Consider the following 19,680-nt stretch of genomic DNA (forward strand, 5'->3'; position numbering starts at 1 on the left):
TAAATAAAGAAGAGGAAACCTCTGGAAGCCCATTGCAAGTGTCTGCTTTGGTAGTCTAGTGAGATAAAGGATTGCTTGGGACTCTGAAGGTTGCCGGTTCAAGTCTTACCATGGTTTGGTCAGTTTTCGAGATTTGAGTCTAACGGGAGAATTTAAAAACCTTTGGAGGACTTCAGCAAGTGTCTTTCTCTGTGGCCTTGGGAGAGAGTGGGGTGCCTGGTAGTCTGGAGGTTGCTGGTTCAAGTCTTCCCATGGCTTGGTGACAACTTGAGTTCAAAGTGAGAGGGAAACCTCTGGAAGTCTTAGGGGAGAGGTTGTGCATTTTAAAGTCCCACATCCCAAATGATGATGATAAATGCGCCAGGAGAAGATCTCCCAGTGTGAAAGGTACTGGTGGCACAGTGGGTTCAGCACACTCTCAAGCACCCGAGTGGGCATGAGCACCTGTGGCGGGAGAGGCTGGGGTTCAGAACCCAGTGCCGCCAGTACCTGGATCGAGCAGTGCCCTGTGGAAAGGGGCCGGGGGGGGGCTATCTCCCCCCTGGTGTCTCGTTACACATATCAGCAGGGGTTATGCGACAAAGTGGTGGTTAGAAGTTGCTAATTTTATATCTATTATTTTAAATGTAACTATAAACAGCATTGACTAGCCGGCCCCGCCGGCTCTCGCAGCTATAGCCGGCCCCGCCGGCTCTCGCAGCTATAGCCGGCCCCGCCGGCTCTCGCAGCTATAGCCGGCCCCGCCGGCCCCGCCGGCTCTCGCAGCTATAGCCGGCCCCGCCGGCCCCGCCGGCTCTCGCAGCTATAGCCGGCCCCGCCGGCTCTCGCAGCTATAGCCGGCCCCGCCGGCTCTCGCAGCTATGGGGGTTTGTTTGCAGTGTCTATGGGCTTAGACCTAAATGTGTGTGTGTTATGTGTCTAACTCTGACATTCCTCCCCTTCCTCCCAGCCTGATGCCTCTTATTGACGATGAAACTATCACTCGCCTCACCTCCTCACTTATGAGTCATCGCGCCGCTCCTGCCGCGCGCATCTGCCGCCTGATTGGTCAGAGGAGCTCCCTGCAAACAGCCCGAGGAGAGGCTAAATAAATATATAAGTACACAAAACGCCGTTCATTCACAGAGAAGCCGGCAGAGGCTATTTTTAGCAGGAGGAGGTGACAGGCAGCGCACGGCGCGTCGCTCCACCTTGAATCAACGCAGCATGTCAGCGTACAGCCGTGCGTAAAGGAGCTGCGTGCGGCGCCGCGGAAAAGAGACGTTTTCCAGCTCAAAAATTTCCGCTCTGATCGCCTCAAACGACGCACCGAGGCTCCGGGAACACCTGCACGGACCTCCAGGAATCATAGCGGACGCGTTACCGTCGCTGTGAGGATACAGAAAAGGAGGATTGTGGGTTTTATCGCCATCGCTGATCTTATTTTAACCGTGTGTGGAGCACGGACACCGAGCGAGCTGAGAGAGAGCATCAGATCCGCCCAGCAGAGGTAAGAGACAGACGGACGGAGCACACGGCAGCGATACACAGCGAAAATACCGAGCATGAACCGGGGAAACACAGAAAACACAGAAAACACAGAGACACAGAAAACACAGTCGGGGGGGAATCCAGAAGCATCGATCCCTCCTGGTGCACCACTGGAGCCGGAATAGTCCTTTAAATCCTCTAGAATCAATAGTCGGTTAAATTCTGGAGCTCTAGTAGCTTTATTTGACAGCAGGGCTGGGCCACGATCCTGCACCAGTATTCTAATCTGAATGCTCATAAATATCTGGATCCATGTCTCCATACTGACCATCTTACTGGTCATCCATGATTTATATCAGGCTTTTATTAGCAGGGGCGTAGCGAGGGATTTAGGGCCCCCAGAAAGAATATTACACAGACCCCCCCTTAACCAGCCAGCAATCAACAAATGTTTTATCATTTCTACACATTTTTAATCTCTTTATTCTGTTTTATATTTGTTCCTTGTTTGTTTGATTTTTCTGCCCTTTTTCTCTCTTTTCTTTCTCAGATTGTCTTTTGTTAATGTTTTATTTGAATATAAATTTGTAGTGAGAGAGGCCACCAAGACACCGATGACTATTTTTATTTAATGGACTTTATTTTGTAGAAATATGTTTTCACTTTGACATTACAGAGTATAAACTCAGCACAAAAAGTAAGGCCGTTTGTGTTTGGTAGATTATTTCTTTGTTGTAACAATGCTTCTTGGTAATAAATCTTATACTGTTGGAAAGCCTGTTTATTTTCCTTTTAAATGATGCCACATTTGTAAGGATCATGCATTTGTGGGATGAGCAGCAGAGCTGAGTATGTGGGTTGCACCCATGAAAAATGTGCCAAATCTTCTCTGCCAATGCCAAACAGCTGATTCTGCTGTTGACTCTTGTTTGGTGTTTGGTGATTGGATGACTGAAGTTTGAAGAACCAAGACATACTGACAATTTAATGATTTATTCATTTAACAAACAAGAGCCTCAGCAGAAGAACCAATCACAGCCACAACAGCTTGGCTCCTCCCCCTCATGCTGGTCACCAGCCTGGCTCCTCCTCCTCATGCTGGTCCCCAGCCTGGCTCCTCCCCCTCATGCTGGTCACCAGCCTGGCTCCTCCCCCTCATGCTGGTCACCAGCCTGGCTCCTCCTCCTCATGCTGGTCACCAGTCTGGCTCCTCCCCCTCATGCTGGTCACCAGCCTGGCTCCTCCTCCTCATGCTGGTCACCAGCCTGGCTCCTCCTCCTCATGCTGGTCACCAGTCTGGCTCCTCCTCCTCATGCTGGTCACCAGTCTGGCTCCTCCTCATGCTGGTCACCAGCCTGGCTCCTCCTCCTCATGCTGGTCACCAGTCTGGCTCCTCCTCCTCATGCTGGTCACTAGTCTGGCTCCTCCTCATGCTGGTCACTAGTCTGGCTCCTCCTCATGCTGGTCACTTGTCTGGCTCCTCCTCATGCTGGTCACCAGTCTGGCTCCTCCTCCTCATGCTGGTCACCAGCCTGGCTCCTCCTCATGCTGGTCACCAGTCTGGCTCCTCCTCCTCATGCTGGTCACCAGTCTGGCTCCTCCTCCTCATGCTGGTCACCAGTCTGGCTCCTCCTCATGCTGGTCACCAGTCTGGCTCCTCCTCCTCATGCTGGTCACCAGTCTGGCTCCTCCTCATGCTGGTCACCAGTCTGGCTCCTCCTCCTCAAGCTGGTCACCAGTCTGGCTCCTCCTCCTCAAGCTGGTCACCAGTCTGGCTCCTCCTCCTCATGCTGGTCACCAGTCTGGCTCCTCCTCCTCATGCTGGTCACCAGTCTGGCATCATTTAAAAGGGTAATAAACAGTCTTTCCAGCGGTATAAGATTTATTACCAAGAAGCATTGTTACAACAAAGGAATCATCTACCAAACACAAATGGCCTTACGTTTTGTGCTAAGTTTATTTTGTTAAAAAGGCAAATCACATGACTGATGGATAAAATCAATCCATTAAAGTTTTCTCCTTTTCCATCCTCATTCCTTAAATTTCAGGATTCATTTTAAAAGCTCTGAGCTTGAGCTCGTCAAACTTTTCAGTTAAGAAGAATTCGTCTTTTTGAGTTCGGACAGCGGTATTAGTCAACGACAAGAGCCCAGAGACTTTAAACCCGGTTCTGTGATGATTACACCTTTGACAGAATTCATCCCTGCTGTCAGCTGTCAGTGATGTTATTAGAAAGTGGAAGAGTTTAGGAACAACAGCATCTCAGCCATGAAGAGGAAGACCAGGTAAAATCACAGAGCGGGGTCAAAGACTGCTAAGGATTATGGGTAAAAGTCTCCAAGTCTCTGCTGATTCCATCGCTGAAGAGTTCTGATCTTCCCCTGGCATTAATGTAAACACTAAAACTGCAGCAGGAGCTTCATGAATGGGTTTCCATGGCAACAGCTGCATGCAAGCCTCACATCACCAAGTCCAATAAAAGCGTCAGATGGGGTGGAGTAAAGAACACCGACGCTGGACTGAGCAGTGGAAGCAGCTGAGTGACCGATCTTAATGCTTCAGCAGACCGAGACATCCTGGACAATGCTATGCTTCCAACTGTGTGGCAACAGTTTGGGGAAGGTCCTCTTCTGTTCCAGCAGGACTGTGGCCCAGAGACCACAGAAGGACTAGAAAGACTAGAGTCCTGACCTCAACACCATCCAGCACCTTTGGGATGGTCTGGATCAGAGATTGTGGTCTAGGCCTGCTGGTCCAACATCAGAGCCTGACCTCATAAATGCTCTACAGGATGAATGGACACACATTCCCACAGAAGAGTGGAGGCTGTTAGAGCAGCTAAAGAGGCTAACTCCATATTAAAGATCATGGATCTGTGATGTCATTACAGTCCCTGTTGGTGGAATGGTCAGGCGGCTGAATACTTTTGTCCATGTATTTCGAGCATGTTATAATGGCTGTGTAAATATAAATAAAGACAGAAGTCCATGCTTGTCAAATCTCATAAACACATATTTGATTCTCAATAGAACAGAAACAACACATCAGATGTTAAACTGAAACATTTTATAAAATTATTGTCTCATTTTAAATTTGTTGGCAGCAGCACATCTCAAAAAAGTAGGGACAGGTCCATGTTTACCATCATGTAGATGGATGTTAGAGCTGCCCACGCCATAGGCACTAATGCAACCCCATACCATCAGAGATGCAGGCTTTAGACCTGAGCCAGGAGAACAAGCTGGATGCTCCCTCTCCTCTTTAGTCCACAGGACACGGCGTCTGTGGTTTCCTCTGACCACAGAACAGTTTTCCATGTTTCCTCAGTCCATGTTAAATGAGCTTTGGTCCAGAGAAGACGGCGCTGTTTCTGGATCCTGTTCACATATGGCTTCTTCTCTCCATGATCCAGCTTTAACTGTCATTGGTGGATGGCACGGCCAACTGTGTTGACAGACGATGATTTCTGGAATGTTCCTGAGCCCATGCAGTGATTTCACTACAGAATCATGACTGTTTTTAATGACGTGGCCCCTGAGGGCCCCTGAGGGCCCCTCCAGCCTTGTCCCTTGCTCTCAGAGATTTCTCCAGATTCTCTGAATCTGTTGATGATTTTATGGGCTGTAGATGGAGGGAGATTCAAAGTCTGAGCTATTTTACATTCAGGAACATTTTTCTGATATTTTTCTGCAATTTTTAGACTCAGTTTTTCTCAGATTGGTGAACCTCTGCCCATCTTTACTTCTGCAAGACTCTGCCTCTCTAAAATGCCCCTTTTATACCCAGTCATGTTCCTGATGAGTTGATAATTAATGTAATTTGTTGTAAAGTTCTCCTCCAACTGTTCTTCATTAGTACATTTTACTTTTCCAGCCTTTTGTGCAACGTCCCTACTTTTCTGAGATGTGTTGCAGCCATCAAGTTTAAAATGCGTTAATATTTTCATAAATGCTAAAATGTCTCAGTTTAACATCTGATCTGTTGTTTCTGTTCTGTTAATCAAATGTGGATTCATGAGATTTGACAATCATTGACTTCTGTTTTTATTTACTTTTCATGAATTGACCCAACTTTTTTTGGAATTTTATATTTAAACAAAACATCAAAAATAGAAGTAACTGATGAAACTAGATATGAGAGCCGAGTTTTTAGAAGGAAGCAGTTTTCAGTTAAAGAGAAAAATTGTTCCAGTACTTACAGAGTTTTGAGCCACAGCTCATCATATCTTTTTTTTTTACTTTAAAAACTCATGAATTTTAATTTCATTTCAAAATTTGACATTTGAAACTCATGATTTCGATTTTTGCCTCATATTTTGACTGTTAAAAATTATGATTTTGAAATTTTATCTCAGTTTTTGACTTATAAAATTCATGGTTTCAATATTCTATCTGAAATTTTGCCCTTTAAAAACATTATTTTGAATTAAAATGTCACGTTTTTACCCTTTAAACTTAAAAGTTTAGCTTTTTATCACATATTTTTACTTTTACGATTAATAATTTTAAATTTGAAATCCTATTTTGACCTTTTAAGTCATGATTTTGATTTTTATCTCACGTTTTGACCTTTTTCAACTCCAAATTTTAACTTTCATTTCATTTTTTTACCTTACAAACTCGTGATTTTTAATTTTGTCTCAGTTTTTTTACCTTTTAAAATCATGATTTTGACTTTTATCTCATGTTTTGATCCTTTTCAACTCCTAACTTGAACTTTTATCTCATTTAATTTTAGTTCATATTTTGACATTTGAAACTCATGATTTCGATTTTTGCCTCATATTTTGACTGTTAAAAATCATGATTTTGAATTTTATCTCAGTTTTTGACTTTTAAAATTCATGGTTTCAGTGTTTTACTTGATATTTTGCCTTTTAAAAACATTATTTAACTTTAAATGTCATGTTTAAACCTTTAAATCTCATAACTTCGACTTTTTATCTCACATTTTTCCCTTTAGGTTCATAGATTTAAATTTGAACTCCTAATTTTACATTTTAAAGTCATGATTTTGACTTTTATCTCACATTTTGACCTTTTTCAACTCCTAAATTTAACTTCTGTCTAATGTTTTTACCTTAAAACTCATGATTTTTAATTTTATTTCATATTTTGACTGTTAAAAATCATGATTTTGAATTTTTTCTGTTTTTGACTTTTAAAATTCATGGTTTCAGTATTCTTTCTCATATTTTGCCTTTTTAAAACATTATTTGACTTTAAATGTCATGTTTTTACCTTTCTAACTTATAAGTTTGACTTTTTATTTAAGATTTTGAGTTTTTAACTTATCATGTTAAAATTTTAAAATCATTAATCATCAGTGCCAAGTTTTTTTTTACCCATAATTCATCTCTGGTGAAAATAAGGTTGACATTTTATGGTTAAATATCGACCCCGTTAGGCCCTCAGGTTAGACCTAAGTCCAGAATCCGGCCCCTGCTCTGACTGAGTTTGACACCCCTGACCTAGACTTTGGGGTCAGGTAAACTCAGATCTGGGCCTGGGTTACAAATGTGAAACCACCTTTAGAACAACAAGTCTCCCTAGAAATAAGAGTCCAGAAAAGTTGAGACGCCCACAAACGTTCTAACGTAACTGAACCGTGTTTTTGTCCACTGCTAACTATTAAAGAGGTTTTACTCAACAAACAGGCCTTTTTTATGCCTGCGTGCTTCATTTAAACCTTCTTCTTTGCTCATCCATCAGAAAAATCTAATCATGGTGAAGATGAGGACACATAGTCTCCATCTCTGAAATAATAGGAGGCATGACAAGGCTTGAATAGAAAGCAGGAGCTGTGGATTGACAGCAGACTTTATTCAGGAACAGGCTGCAGAGTAGAAGAAGAAATGTCTCCAAAAAGCCTCCTGACAGGCCGTGCAGATCCAGTTAATTTCCACCAGATGGTCTGAAATGAATCACACGCTGCGTCTGATAAAAATCCAGGGATTAGAAATGTCACTTCAGCCTTCCTCGCCGCCTCAGAGATCATTTCAGATGCATTTAGTGGCCGTGAGTCCCCACCGACGGATCCGTCCATGCTGCACTGAACGCAGCAGGATCCAGGGCTCTGACTCATCTGCCGCTCGCCGCCTCTCGTTTAGCTCGCTGTCGGTCTGCGGGGTCGTCCGCTGAGGCAGCTCCGGCTTCTGTTTGACTTCATTTGACTCGACAGCTGAGGTCTAACAGGAAATGTTTGTTTGCACTTGTTTCTTTGTTCAGCGCTCTTTGTGTGGGTTTGTGGCTGAATCAGTCTCTGCTGCAGCTCATTACAGCCTTCAGGAGAAAAGTCTAGAAATATGAGGAGGAGGAGGAGGAGGGGAGAGGGTTTAAGAGAGGAAGGGGCCTGTTAAACATCATTAAACATCAACATTTATTAAAGCAAAGGTTTGTCATTCAGAGATGCACTGGTCCCACTAAAGACCCTGCATGAACCAGGAGTACACCGGTCCCACTAAAGACCCTGCATGAACCCAGGAGTACACCGGTCCCACTAAAGATCCTGCATGAACCCAGGAGCACACCGGTCCCACTAAAGACCCTGCACGAACCCAGGAGTACACCGGTCCCACTAAAGACCCTGCATGAACCCAGGAGTACACCGGTCCCACTAAAGATCCTGCATGAACCCAGGAGCACACCGGTCCCACTAAAGACCCTGCACGAACCCAGGAGTACACCGGTCCCACTAAAGACCCTGCATGAACCCAGGAGCACACCGGTCCCACTAAAAATCCTGCATGAACCCAGGAGCCCACCGTTCCCACTAAAGACCCTACATGAACCCAGGAGCACACCAGTCACACTAAAGACCTTGCATGAACCCAGGAGCCCACCGGTCCCACTAAAGACCCTACATGAACCCAGGAGTACACCGGTCCCACTAAAGACCCTACATGAACCCAGGAGTACATCGTTCCCACTAAAGACCCTACATGAACCCAGGAGCACACCAGTCACACTAAAGACCTTGCATGAACCCAGGAGCCCACCGGTCCCACTAAAGACCCTACATGAACCCAGGAGCACACCAGTCACACTAAAGACCTTGCATGAACCCAGGAGCCCACCGGTCCCACTAAAGACCCTACATGAACCCAGGAGCACACCGGTCCCACAAAAGATCCTGCATGAACCCAGGAGCACACCGGTCCATGTTCCGCAAAACCAAGTTGCGGCATTGTTTGGAGTGAACCCCTGTACCATCTCCAAACTGAAGGCCAAGTTCCGTATAACAGAGAATGTCAGAGACAGGCCGCGAAGTGGGCGTCCCAAGAAGACCGTTTCCTCACCCTGATTTACAGTCAAGGTTTGCAGGACGATTTGGCCGACGGCTCTCTTCCCAGACAACCCTGAACAGAGAGAGAAGATTTGGCACATTTTTCATGGGCGCAACCCACATACTCAGCTCTGCTGCTCATCCCACAAATGCATGATCCTCACAAATGTGGCATCATTTAAAAGGGTAATAAACAGGCTTTCCAACGGTATAAGATTTATTACCAAGAAGCATTGTTACAACAAAGAAATAATCTACCAAACACAAATTTTCTTTACTTTTTGTGCTAAGTTTAGATGCTCAGTTATGCAGCCTTAAACCTGAAACACCTTAAAAACTCCTGACCGTCCTGTATGAAGAGTGAGGTCGTGGATGCTTTGGGCTGACGTGGGGCTTTGGGCTGAGTAAAATCAGCAGACTTTATACTGACATGTCCTACATAAATCTGAGGGTGTTTACTGATTGGTCAGAACTTCTACGTGTCAAATAGGGGCACACCTGTCTGTAGCAGACCAGTACCAGGACCAGTGAAACCCTTACTGACAACACTCAGTCAAAACTGACCCAAGGATCATGCAGGAGCGCTTGTTTTGTCTGTCAGAGTCTACCAGACATAGAGAGGGTGGACTTTGTTGAATGCACCACCCCTGTCGGACATAAGAAAAACAAACCCAAACACACATGCCCCATCGACGATTCTCTGTGTTTTCATGGATAGTTAGCGTGCTTTTGGGACTAGATGAGGTCAGGAGTTTTTAGTTTTGTTTGTTGGACCCTTACCTACATCTGGTTCCAGGATTACCAGGATTCTTTCTGACTATTAGACGGAGAAGGCAGGCAGCTCACACCCTGAGTTTGTCTGTTTTCCTCACACTAAAGGGCTAGTTTCTGTTTTTGAGGCTGTGAGCCATGTCTACTGGACTTTGCAGAGTCCTGAGATTCTCCTCAGTCTAGGATCCCAGGCAATCACCTACCTTTGCCTCTGAGAGCCACAGCTGTCTCCTCTTCAGCACTGTGGTGGAGTGACCATATGTGTTATACAGGGGAAATGATGTAATGGTGAGAAGGGGCGGGGGGCCAACTGAAGCGTCAGTAGCAACAATGAAGCGTGCAGATGCATTACTATACTCGACAGAGCCTCCATGATGAACCTGTCACACACCTGACTCTCCTCCTCCACATGATGTTTATTTAGGAATCCAACCAATCGTTTTCATGCTTCATTTTCTGCAAACACTTTAGTTTTTCTAGCTAAGCTGGAGCAGAAGGGGGAGGGGCTAAACCTTTAGGAGATGTGATTGGGTGAGTAAACTGTCATTATAAAGGAAACAACCAACAGGCTGCTGCTTAGCCAAAAACACAAACAAAAACAAAGATGAATCATACCGGCCCCAAAGTACATGAGTGGGAAAACGTCCCGTATGCCAGATTACCGGTCCGGCCCTGGCAGATCATGTCAGGTTACAGGAAAATAAATCTGTAGTTTTCTGTCAGACTGAACAAGATAAAGCTCTGACTGGTGAAGAACCCGGCCAACAGTTGTTGCCTGCAGAGTCTCATGTTGTTCAGAGTGCAGCTAAATAATCATTCAGTAATAGCCGGTGTGGCATTCCACAGGGCTCCAAACCAGGGCCACTTTCATTCCTTATTTCCATCAATGACTAACCTTTAAATATCAACAGATGGTTTTTATTTTATATGCTGATGATACTGATGTTTTTATCACAGATAAGACGAACACAGCTGGCTGCTTGAGTGAACACTTAGATTGAACTCACCGCTGTTTAGAGTGCAATCTCTTGATGTTAAAAAAAAAGTTTGACATAATTTTCAAGCCTAAATGCAAAACTCTCTAAGGTAATATAAGCCCATGCCAAAGAGCAGGGGTCATCAAGTACACCTGCACAAGGGCCAGATAGTCCTGACAGAGTCTCTGGGGGACAGACTTCCAAAATAAGGTCAATTAAATCAATATTTTATTCTGATTAACATATTATTCTATTAGTATTAGTATTTTCTTTCAAATTGCAGGACATTTTTAGGCATTACCAGTGAGATCTAGCCTGATATACTGAATAATGCCGTAGACCACAAGGAGCCAGGCATGCTCACAGAGCTGACTGGGCTCCTGAAAATCCCAGAGAATGGTCCCTCATAATTATGATTTAGCACCCATAAGAACTCATGTTTCACACTTTACACTACTTCACTGCTTCATTCTGACATTTCTGTAACATTTTGTGCCACTTTTAGCCCATTTTTGCCATTTAATCACTCTTTAACCCACTTTTCTGCAGTTTCAATACTTTGCCATAGGCTACTTTTCACCGTTTTGCCACTTTTAACCAATTTTTGGCACTTTTTGTGATTTTATCACTCTTTAACCCACTTTCCTGCCTTTTTACTACTTTGCCATTGGCTATTTTTGCACCATTTTGCCACTTTAAACCCATTTTTGATACTTTTTGACCATTTTTGCCTCTTTAACCCAAGTTTTTGCCATTCTTCATCTCCTTTAAACCACTTTTCTTGCCTGTCTTATCCCTCCCTTTCCATGTTTGCCCCTTTTTGTCTATTTTTGCCACTTTTCATTACTTTTGTCACCATTTTTGCCACTTTTCACCCATCTTTGATTTACCTTTTGCCCCTTTTATCCTTTAGTACTAATGGTTTGCAACATTTTAACCTCTTCTCACCACTTTTCCTGCAAGTTTTTGTCCCTTTGTGCCACTCCACAACTCATTTGGATCTTATGGCCTATTTTCGCCATTTTATCTGGCCATTTTTGCCAGTCTCAACACATTTTTTAATATTAACTAATAATGGCTGACAAATGAATTTCTGTAAAAACAGACCAGATATGAAGTCATTCTAAAACTATTTGAATATAAATTGATACTCTTAAAACCACAGCATCTTCTTTTCCTGCTTTTCTGAATTCAATGATCTTCTGGAGGCCAGACAGGAAGTTCTGAGAGGCCTGATTTGGCCCTCAGGCCGCCAGTTGATGATCAGTGCCATAGAGGAGAATGTAGTTGAACACTTTAAGTTCCTAGGCGTTATTGTAGATGACAACTGGATGAAGCTCACGTCATATGTGTCCAATAAATAAGCAAAAATGTTGGGATTTTATACGTAAGAATAATCTTGTCAAGTAGAAAGCTTTTGGATCGGTATAACAGTTTAATAGTGTTGTAACATTACATATTGTAACATAGTGTAACAATATTATGTTGTAAGATTGTAACAATGTTAGAATGTAAAAACACTTAAACATTGTTGCAGTGTTGTTACACTGTAATGTTGTTACAGTGTAGAAATGTTGTAACGTTACTACACTGTAATATTGTTATAATATTTTAACATTGTAACAAAGTGTAACAGTCTGATTTATCTTTTTCCTTTTCTACAGTAAAATAGTATTGGCCTCTATGTATCAGACTTTCATATGTACCTGTTTATAAAAGAACAAACTAATGCTAACAGTAGCTAACAGTAGCTAACAGTAGCTAACAGTAGCTAGGATCAAACTGAGGTGACTGGTCAGCCATGGTGAAATTTCTGATGTTTTTCTCTCCCATCAAACCTCCAGATGGCGAAGGCAGACCAGCGTTTTGGCCAGCGGGATGGCTCTGATCAGAACTTTGACTACATGTTTAAGCTGCTGATCATCGGGAACAGCAGCGTCGGAAAAACCTCCTTCCTGTTCCGCTACGCCGACGACTCCTTCAGCAACTCCTTCGTCAGCACGGTGGGCATCGACTTCAAGGTGAAGACCGTCTACCGCAACGACAAGAGGATCAAGCTACAGATCTGGGTGAGGATGGGGTCTTCTCTGTGATTGGTTAGTGGAACGGTCCTCCTGGTTTGGGGAGAGTTCTGGATTTTTGTCTGATGGAGAAAGACGGGACTGTAGACCATCTAAATGCAAGCTGATAACCGCGTCGCCATTAACAAGGACGCACATGAGGGGGGTAAAGGGGACAGCTCTCTGGGGTCCGACCACATCGGGGGCCATGGGCTTCAGGAAAACCAAGGGGCATTATAGGATAAAATCTTGTTTATTGATGCTGCAGTACAGTAAAGTCTTTTTCAAATGTAAACCCATTTTCTTAACTCTTTAAGTGCCAAAGTCACAAAATTGCGACAAGCAACACTGCTGAATTAAACAGGCTATAGCTGCAAATATGGTGCCTAATGTTGTTACTATTTTACACCAGCAGATCGCTGACATGACGAACTTCAGTCCCAGCAGCATTTGTGAGCGTGTTTCTATTCAAAGTTTTGGAGAGAGAGAGTTTGAAAGACGCACCGCTGGTTCAGGAGATGAGGAAGTGGTAGTAGTGGTTGTAGTCAGTGTGAGAAGAGAGAAAGAGAGCAAATTGTAGTGAGAATACTCACACTGCTGGGAGGTCTGTTCACCGTTGAGGTATTTTCACCCTCTGACGATGGCGTTCAGTCGTCCGGTGAGACTGGAACTGACGGTGCGTCTGTGAACAGTCCATAAGCAGCACATACCGAGGCCGATGCTGTGCCTCAGCGTGGCTGGGGTGGAAGTAATCAGCGAATACCAAAGAGGTGGAGGCAGCAGGGGTGTTACGGTTGATGTCAGAATATGCAAATTAGATGAGTGAGTTTACTCCCATCACAAACTTTGGGTCATACTGAAGATTTTTCTCATTTACAGTATTCCTTTATCTCCAACCACTTTCATGCTACAGCCTTTTGAAATCTTGATATCAGAATTGAATATTTTCTTGAAAAAACTGTGGAGCCTTAAGGGTTAAAACAGAATTACCTTATAATGTTAGTCTGTGTATAGGCTCACTGAGCTGAACCACTGGAAAGTAATGTTAGACTTCATAGTCATGATGAGCACAAACATCAGGATACCAGAGAACAGAGTAGCAGATATTTAAATAACTTTAATGGAAAAAAAAATAACTGCAAAAGAAAGACAAAAAGGGTTAAAAGTGGCAAAAATTAAATATTCAGAAAAAAATAAAATGTTTTTTAAGAAGTCACAGAGAAATGGCAGAAGGCAGGACTTAAAAATCCTTTGTCTAAAGCCGGGATGAGCGGAGTCACACAACCCTCATCTGTGGTCCGGTTTGGTCCAGTTCAATTCTGTCCTGGTTTAGCCCACTGAACTCTGACCTCACCCATGTTTCCTCAGCTGATGTCCATCCAGTCTCTCTTGTTGTTGAGGGGAAACCTTTTCAAAAAAATCCAGACCATTTGGCTCAGCTCAGTAGAGCTGCTTGTCTGGCTTCCAGACGGATGTAGGGATGTTTCGTGAATCAGCTAAAATTCAGTACAACCTAGAAAAACACTCAGAGAGCGCAGACCTCCGCCATTAGCCCTATCTTCCAATAGTGAGGAATCCTTTAAAAACATTCCTGGATCCAGACTGTGATCCAGATCACTCCCAAAATCTAATCTGCTGATTACTCCCTCCCCAGTGGGGCGGAGACACGGTGAGGCAAAGCATTGGCTTCGCTATGGGTGGACTGTCATGGTGGAAGCATTGCCTGCCGGTGCCAACAGATGCACTGACAGTCTCACCCATGGTCTCACCAGACGACTGGAAGTCATGTCAGAGGGTGAATATTCCTCTATTCCTCCCAGCATTGCGAGTATTCTCGCTACAATTCGCTGTCTTTCTCTCTGTTACGCTCCAACTCGTCTCCTCGAACGGGCGTCTTTCAAACTCTAAAAACTCCAAAACTTTGAATGGAAACACCCAAAAACCCAAAAATACTGCTGGGATTGAAGTTACTCATGTCCGCCATCTCCTGGTGTAAAGTGGTAACAGCGCAGACCTCCACAATTAGCCCTATCTCCCAATAGTACAGAATCCTTAAAAAAATTCCTGGATCCAGACGGTGATCCGGATCAGTCCCAAAATCTAATCAGGCGTCCGCCCCCCCCCCTCCCGTGGCCCAATTGTTGAAAAACTAAAGTGCCCTCTTGGGAGCCAAAACACATGCTAAAGTGCCCTCCTTGTTGGCAAAACACACTAAACTACCTACCCGGGTGGCAAAAAGGTGTGTTTAAGTACCCTCCTCATCGGCAAAACACACTAAACCGCCCCCTTGGGTGAAAAAAAACACTTAATTGCCCTCTTGGCTGGTTAAACATGATAAACTGCTCTCTTGGGTGAAGAAAACACACTAAACTCGATGACCATTAGGACCAAGAAATACTATGAAACATTACTGTTGCAATGACTTTTATGTTGGGCCCTTTCTTGATCTATATTGAGCCAGAACTATATCTCACAGAACCAGTTTGGATTATCTGGTGCTAATATGGTGTTAAAATGCACTATAATACAGGAAATGGCATCTACTTCATTGAAAAGAAGACCCCCAGACCCCCTAGGGATTTATTTATTTCTGTGTGTTCTTCACAGTCCAACGCTGAATCTACACAGTTCTTGTGGATGCTGATCTTAACTACAAACTAACTTGAATAGTCTGTCTAGTTAGTCTGTTATATAATGAGCCATTTGTAGAACATAAACATGTCTAAAGTGCCCTTGAAAACACGCCAAACTTAGTGCCCTCTTCAGTGGCGAGAACGTGCTGTATGTGCCCTTTTTTCTTTGCACCCCTGCCCTTGAAAAAGTCTGTGCTGTCCAAATGGGTTGTGGAGTGGAACAAAGCAACAAAAACTTGCAGTAAAAGTGGTGAAAAGAGGTTAAAATGTGGCAAACCATCAGTATAAAAGGAAAAAAGGGGCAACAATTATATCAAAAATGGACAAAAAGTGGCAAAAATGGATACAGGAGGGATAATACAGGCAAGTAAAATAGTTTAAAGGAGTTAAGTAATGGTAGAAAAATTGTGTTAAAGGGGCAGAAAAGGGCAAAAAGTAGCAAAAATAGGTTAAAAGTGGCAAAATGGTGCAAAAATAGCCAATGGCAAAGTAGAGAAAAGACAGGAAAGTGGGTTGAAGAGTGGTAAAAAAAGCAAAAAGTGGCAAAAATGGGTTAAAAATGACACAAAATGTTGCAGAAATGGCAGAATGAAGCAGTGAAGTAGTGAAAAGTGTGAAACATGAGTTCTTATTGGTGCTAAATCATAATTATGAGGGACCATTCTCTGGGATTTTCAGGAGCCCAGCCAGCTCTGTGGGCAGGTCTGTCTCCTTGTGGTCTACGGCTTTATAGATCAGGCTAGATCTCACTGGTAATGCCTAAAAATGTCCTGCAATTTGAAAGAAAATAAAAATATTAATAAAATAAAATGTTAATCAGAACAAAATATTGATTTATTTTTTCTTTATTTGGAAGTCTGGCCCCCAGAGACTCTGTCAGGACTAAATCTGGCCCTTGTGCAGGTGTACTTGATGACCCCTGATGTGGATGGACCTGGGGTCTTTGAGGATGATAGTGTTACAGCTACAGGCTAAATGAAGTTAAACATGACCCTCACTCTCATGCACTAGTGTTTTTATAATGAAGGGTAGCACACAGAGAGCAGCAGGGAAACATGATGTTCCTCTCTCAGACTCTGCTGCTACAGTCTGGATCATCAGTGGTGATGTTGTTGCCATGGCAGCAGCTCTTCACACTCACTCACTCCCTCTCTGACACAAACACGCACACACATCTTCAGCGGCAATTAAAGAGACCTCTCGGGGCGACGAGGTTGAGACCCGGCAGGGGGAGAGAGGCCTGGATGGGGGAGGGTGGCGTTGAAATCAGAGCTGATTGGAGGTTGATGATGAGAGCAGACAAACATTTAGTCGTCATCAGGACAGGTTAGTCTGAATGAAAATCACCTTCAGGTTCTAGCTGGGTCAGCTCTAGATCGGTTACTCTGGTCTGAATCAGTCTGCTCTGCTCTCATACGTACTGTGTAATTAGCAGCAGCATGTGTTGGCCTCCAGATCCAGCTTTTAACTTTTTAATCTCCAGACATTTTAGTTTTGTTTCTCGTAAGCTAAGCGTATATAATTTCAGATATTTAAGTTTGTGTTTTCTCATCCAGTCTTCATGGGTTTTTGTGGATGTGGAGAAGGCTCACGATGAGTACTGAGGTCCGATGGGGTCCTGGACCCGCTGCAGTGAGCCATCAGGCCCCTGTTTGACCAAAGCGAGAGTCGGACACATTCCCGGTGCGTTGGCCTCTGCCACAGCTCCCTCATCTCTGATTCTGTTGGGGTTTTCATGGACAGGATCTCGAGGTGCAGACAGGGATCCTCTGAATTTCATCTCCTCTGTTTGCAGATGATGTGGTTCTGTTGGCCTCCTCAGTCGTAGGCCTCCACCAGGATTGGTGCAGTCTACCTCTGAGTGCAAAGCGGTCTTGGTGAGAGTCAGTGCCTCCGTGGTTCTCTGCCACAAAACAGTGGATCCCTCCCTCCAGGGGGAGAGTGAGTTTCAAGTATCAGGGTCTTGTTCACGAGTGAAGGTAAAAGGAGGAGCGAGACTGAGAGGTGGATTGGTGCAGTGTCAGCAGGACTGCAGGCGTTGTCCCGGACCACTGAGGCAAAGAGGGAACAGAGCCAGGAGGCAAAGCTTTCAGTTTACTGGTCGCCTCATGAACTCTGGGTAATGTCCAGAATTTAGTACCATGGTGACAGGTGGTTGTCGTTTCCTATTGGTCGCCCCCTTGTGGAGGTCTTCTTTGCACACCCAGCTGGGAGGAGACCCCGGGGTAGACCCAGAACATGTGAGAAGGATAAAATATCCCATCTAACCTTTGCTTTTCTGTTTTAGTCTTCATAAATTAAGATATTTTTAAAAGTTTAAGTTTAATTTCTTTGTTTTTTCAGTTTTAGTTCTCTAAAATTTAAGACTTTATAATTTCATTTTTTTTAAATTATTTGTTTTCTGTTTTAGTAATCATCATAAATTTAAGATTTTATAATTTTATATCTTATTTATCTGCTTTTCTGTTCCAGTAATTATTAATTCAAGATTTTTTTTTTCATTTTTTTTCCGTTTTAGTTCTCTTTAATTTAAAACTTTATAATTCAATTCATTTTATTTTTTTGTGTTTTCTGCTGTAGTCATTATAAACTTAATATTTTATAATTTTGTATTTTATAGATTTGCTTTTTTGATCAGTTATTATTAATTCAAGATTTTAATTTTTTAAATTTATTTGTTTGTTTTTTTTTCTGTTTGAGTTCTCTTTAATTTAAGACTTTATAATTTCATTTTTTAATTGTGTTTTCTGTTTTAATCATCATAAATCAAAGATTTTATTATTTTACATTTTATTTCTTTGCTTTTACGTTTCAGTTATCATTAATTCAAGATTTTATAATTTTATATTTTGTCATTTGTTTTTTTTCTGTTTTAGTTCTCTTAAATTTAAGACTTTATAATTCCATTTTTATTTTTTTGTGAGTTTTCTGCTTTAGTCATCATAAATTTAATATTTTATATCTTATTTATTTGCTTTTCTGTTTCAGTTATTATTAATTCAAGATTTTAATTTTTTTATTTATTCATTTGTTTTTTTTCTGTTCTAGTTCTCTAAAATTTAAGATTTTGAAATGTAAAAATTTTAGTTTTGGTTTTAAAATGTTTATCAAAAATTTTGAGAGCAATGACGACATCTTTCAAAGTGATTGAGTTTGTTGTAGTGTGAATTTAACTAAAATAGGACAGTTTATTGTTGGAAAAAGGGGGAAATGATATTTTCACTGTTAAAACATTTTTCTTTGAAAAATATCTAAAATTGAGCTGATCATGTTGAACATCAGCATATCTTGATTTGTAGGGTGTGCTGGTCCAGGATGAACAAAAATACTTATATACCTTTAATTATGATGGAGCTGAAGCACACTGTAAGCAGTTAGCATGTTTGGATGTGGAAGAGCCTAATAAAGCTGTTGCCACCCCGTTTAAAACACCTTTAGGGTGAAGTGCGAACCTCATTTTACACTTCACATAAAGCTGTGCCTGCCTGATGTTTTGATCCTGAATTAGAGAAAATCCCTGCAGCTGGAACAGAAACAGAAGTGGAGGCACGAGAGGAACGCTTAAATAGCAGTGATGTCTTCCTGTGCAGAAATCAAACACCCATTTTTCTCTTTCATTCCTCTAAAAGGAGGAATCAGTCATCGCCCAGGGCTCCGCTTATCCCTCTTGATGATTAACGTTGCTGCTGCACACACACACACACACACCCACACACCCCCACACACACACACACACACACACACAAAATCACGCTGCACGTCAAATCTCTGCAAACTTAATGGGAACGAGCCCCCAGAAGAAACCAGTGATTGTTGAATGAGCCAAGGAAAAGGATGCACAAAAGCTCTAAATTTAGCTGCATGCGGGCCAGCTGTGGTGGAGGATGAAATGGTGGAGGATGGCGGCTGAACGCCGTTGTTTACGGATGTGAAAGTCACATTGATGCTCAGCTTGGTTGTTGCAGTAGGGCAGTTACGGGTCAATCAGCGCTCCAGATAAGAAGGTTAAGAGTCTTAGATAAGAAGAGGCTGAAACGAGTCCGGCTGTTTTAGTCACCTCAGATTAAAGAGCGAGATGTTCACTCAGACGAAGAGTTGATAACGGATGAGCTCCCAAATCCAGAACTGTGATGGTTTTATTTTTCACATCAATGAGCACTCGTCCAGTCAGAGGAGATTCAGCACATGCAGCAGGAAAAGGCTTTTCAAAACAGAGGAAAGGCACATATTAAAACTAGTATTAATCTAGTTTCCCATTTTCCTTCTGCAGCAGGAAACATGATACCTCATGGAAAAGTGGGAACAGCTGTGGAGGAGTAAGGGAAACCCATGCTCACTGCCAGTCACATCTGCCATCTATGGCCTACTGTTTACTAAACATGATGGGAAAAAGCCCCAACATCCCCAGCTTCACCGACATTCTGCCCTGACCTTTAAGGATATTATCCTTAAAGCCCATCAAACATTCCATCCTTGCCTTTGAAG

General features: G+C 42.9%; 1 protein-coding gene across 2 annotated transcripts in view; it reads left to right on the forward strand.

The window, feature by feature from the left end:
• The window catches only part of rab3b (RAB3B, member RAS oncogene family), a 51,434-nt gene that overhangs the window by 24,202 nt on the left and 7,552 nt on the right, over positions 1–19,680 (forward strand). The window contains exons 1-2 of one of the 2 annotated variants that reach the window (XM_041792335.1): positions 1,235–1,489; positions 12,347–12,571. In XM_041792335.1, the coding sequence (XP_041648269.1) occupies positions 12,347–12,571 (225 nt within the window). In that variant the 5' untranslated portion in view covers positions 1,235–1,489. Of the gene's footprint in view, positions 1–1,234; positions 1,490–12,346; positions 12,572–19,680 lie in introns of those variants that run through there. The other variant, XM_041792336.1, reaches the window with a different exon arrangement.

The sequence above is a fragment of the Cheilinus undulatus genome, linkage group 7 (genome assembly GCF_018320785.1).
Source record: "Cheilinus undulatus linkage group 7, ASM1832078v1, whole genome shotgun sequence".
In the NCBI taxonomy this organism is placed as follows: domain Eukaryota; kingdom Metazoa; phylum Chordata; class Actinopteri; order Labriformes; family Labridae; genus Cheilinus; species Cheilinus undulatus.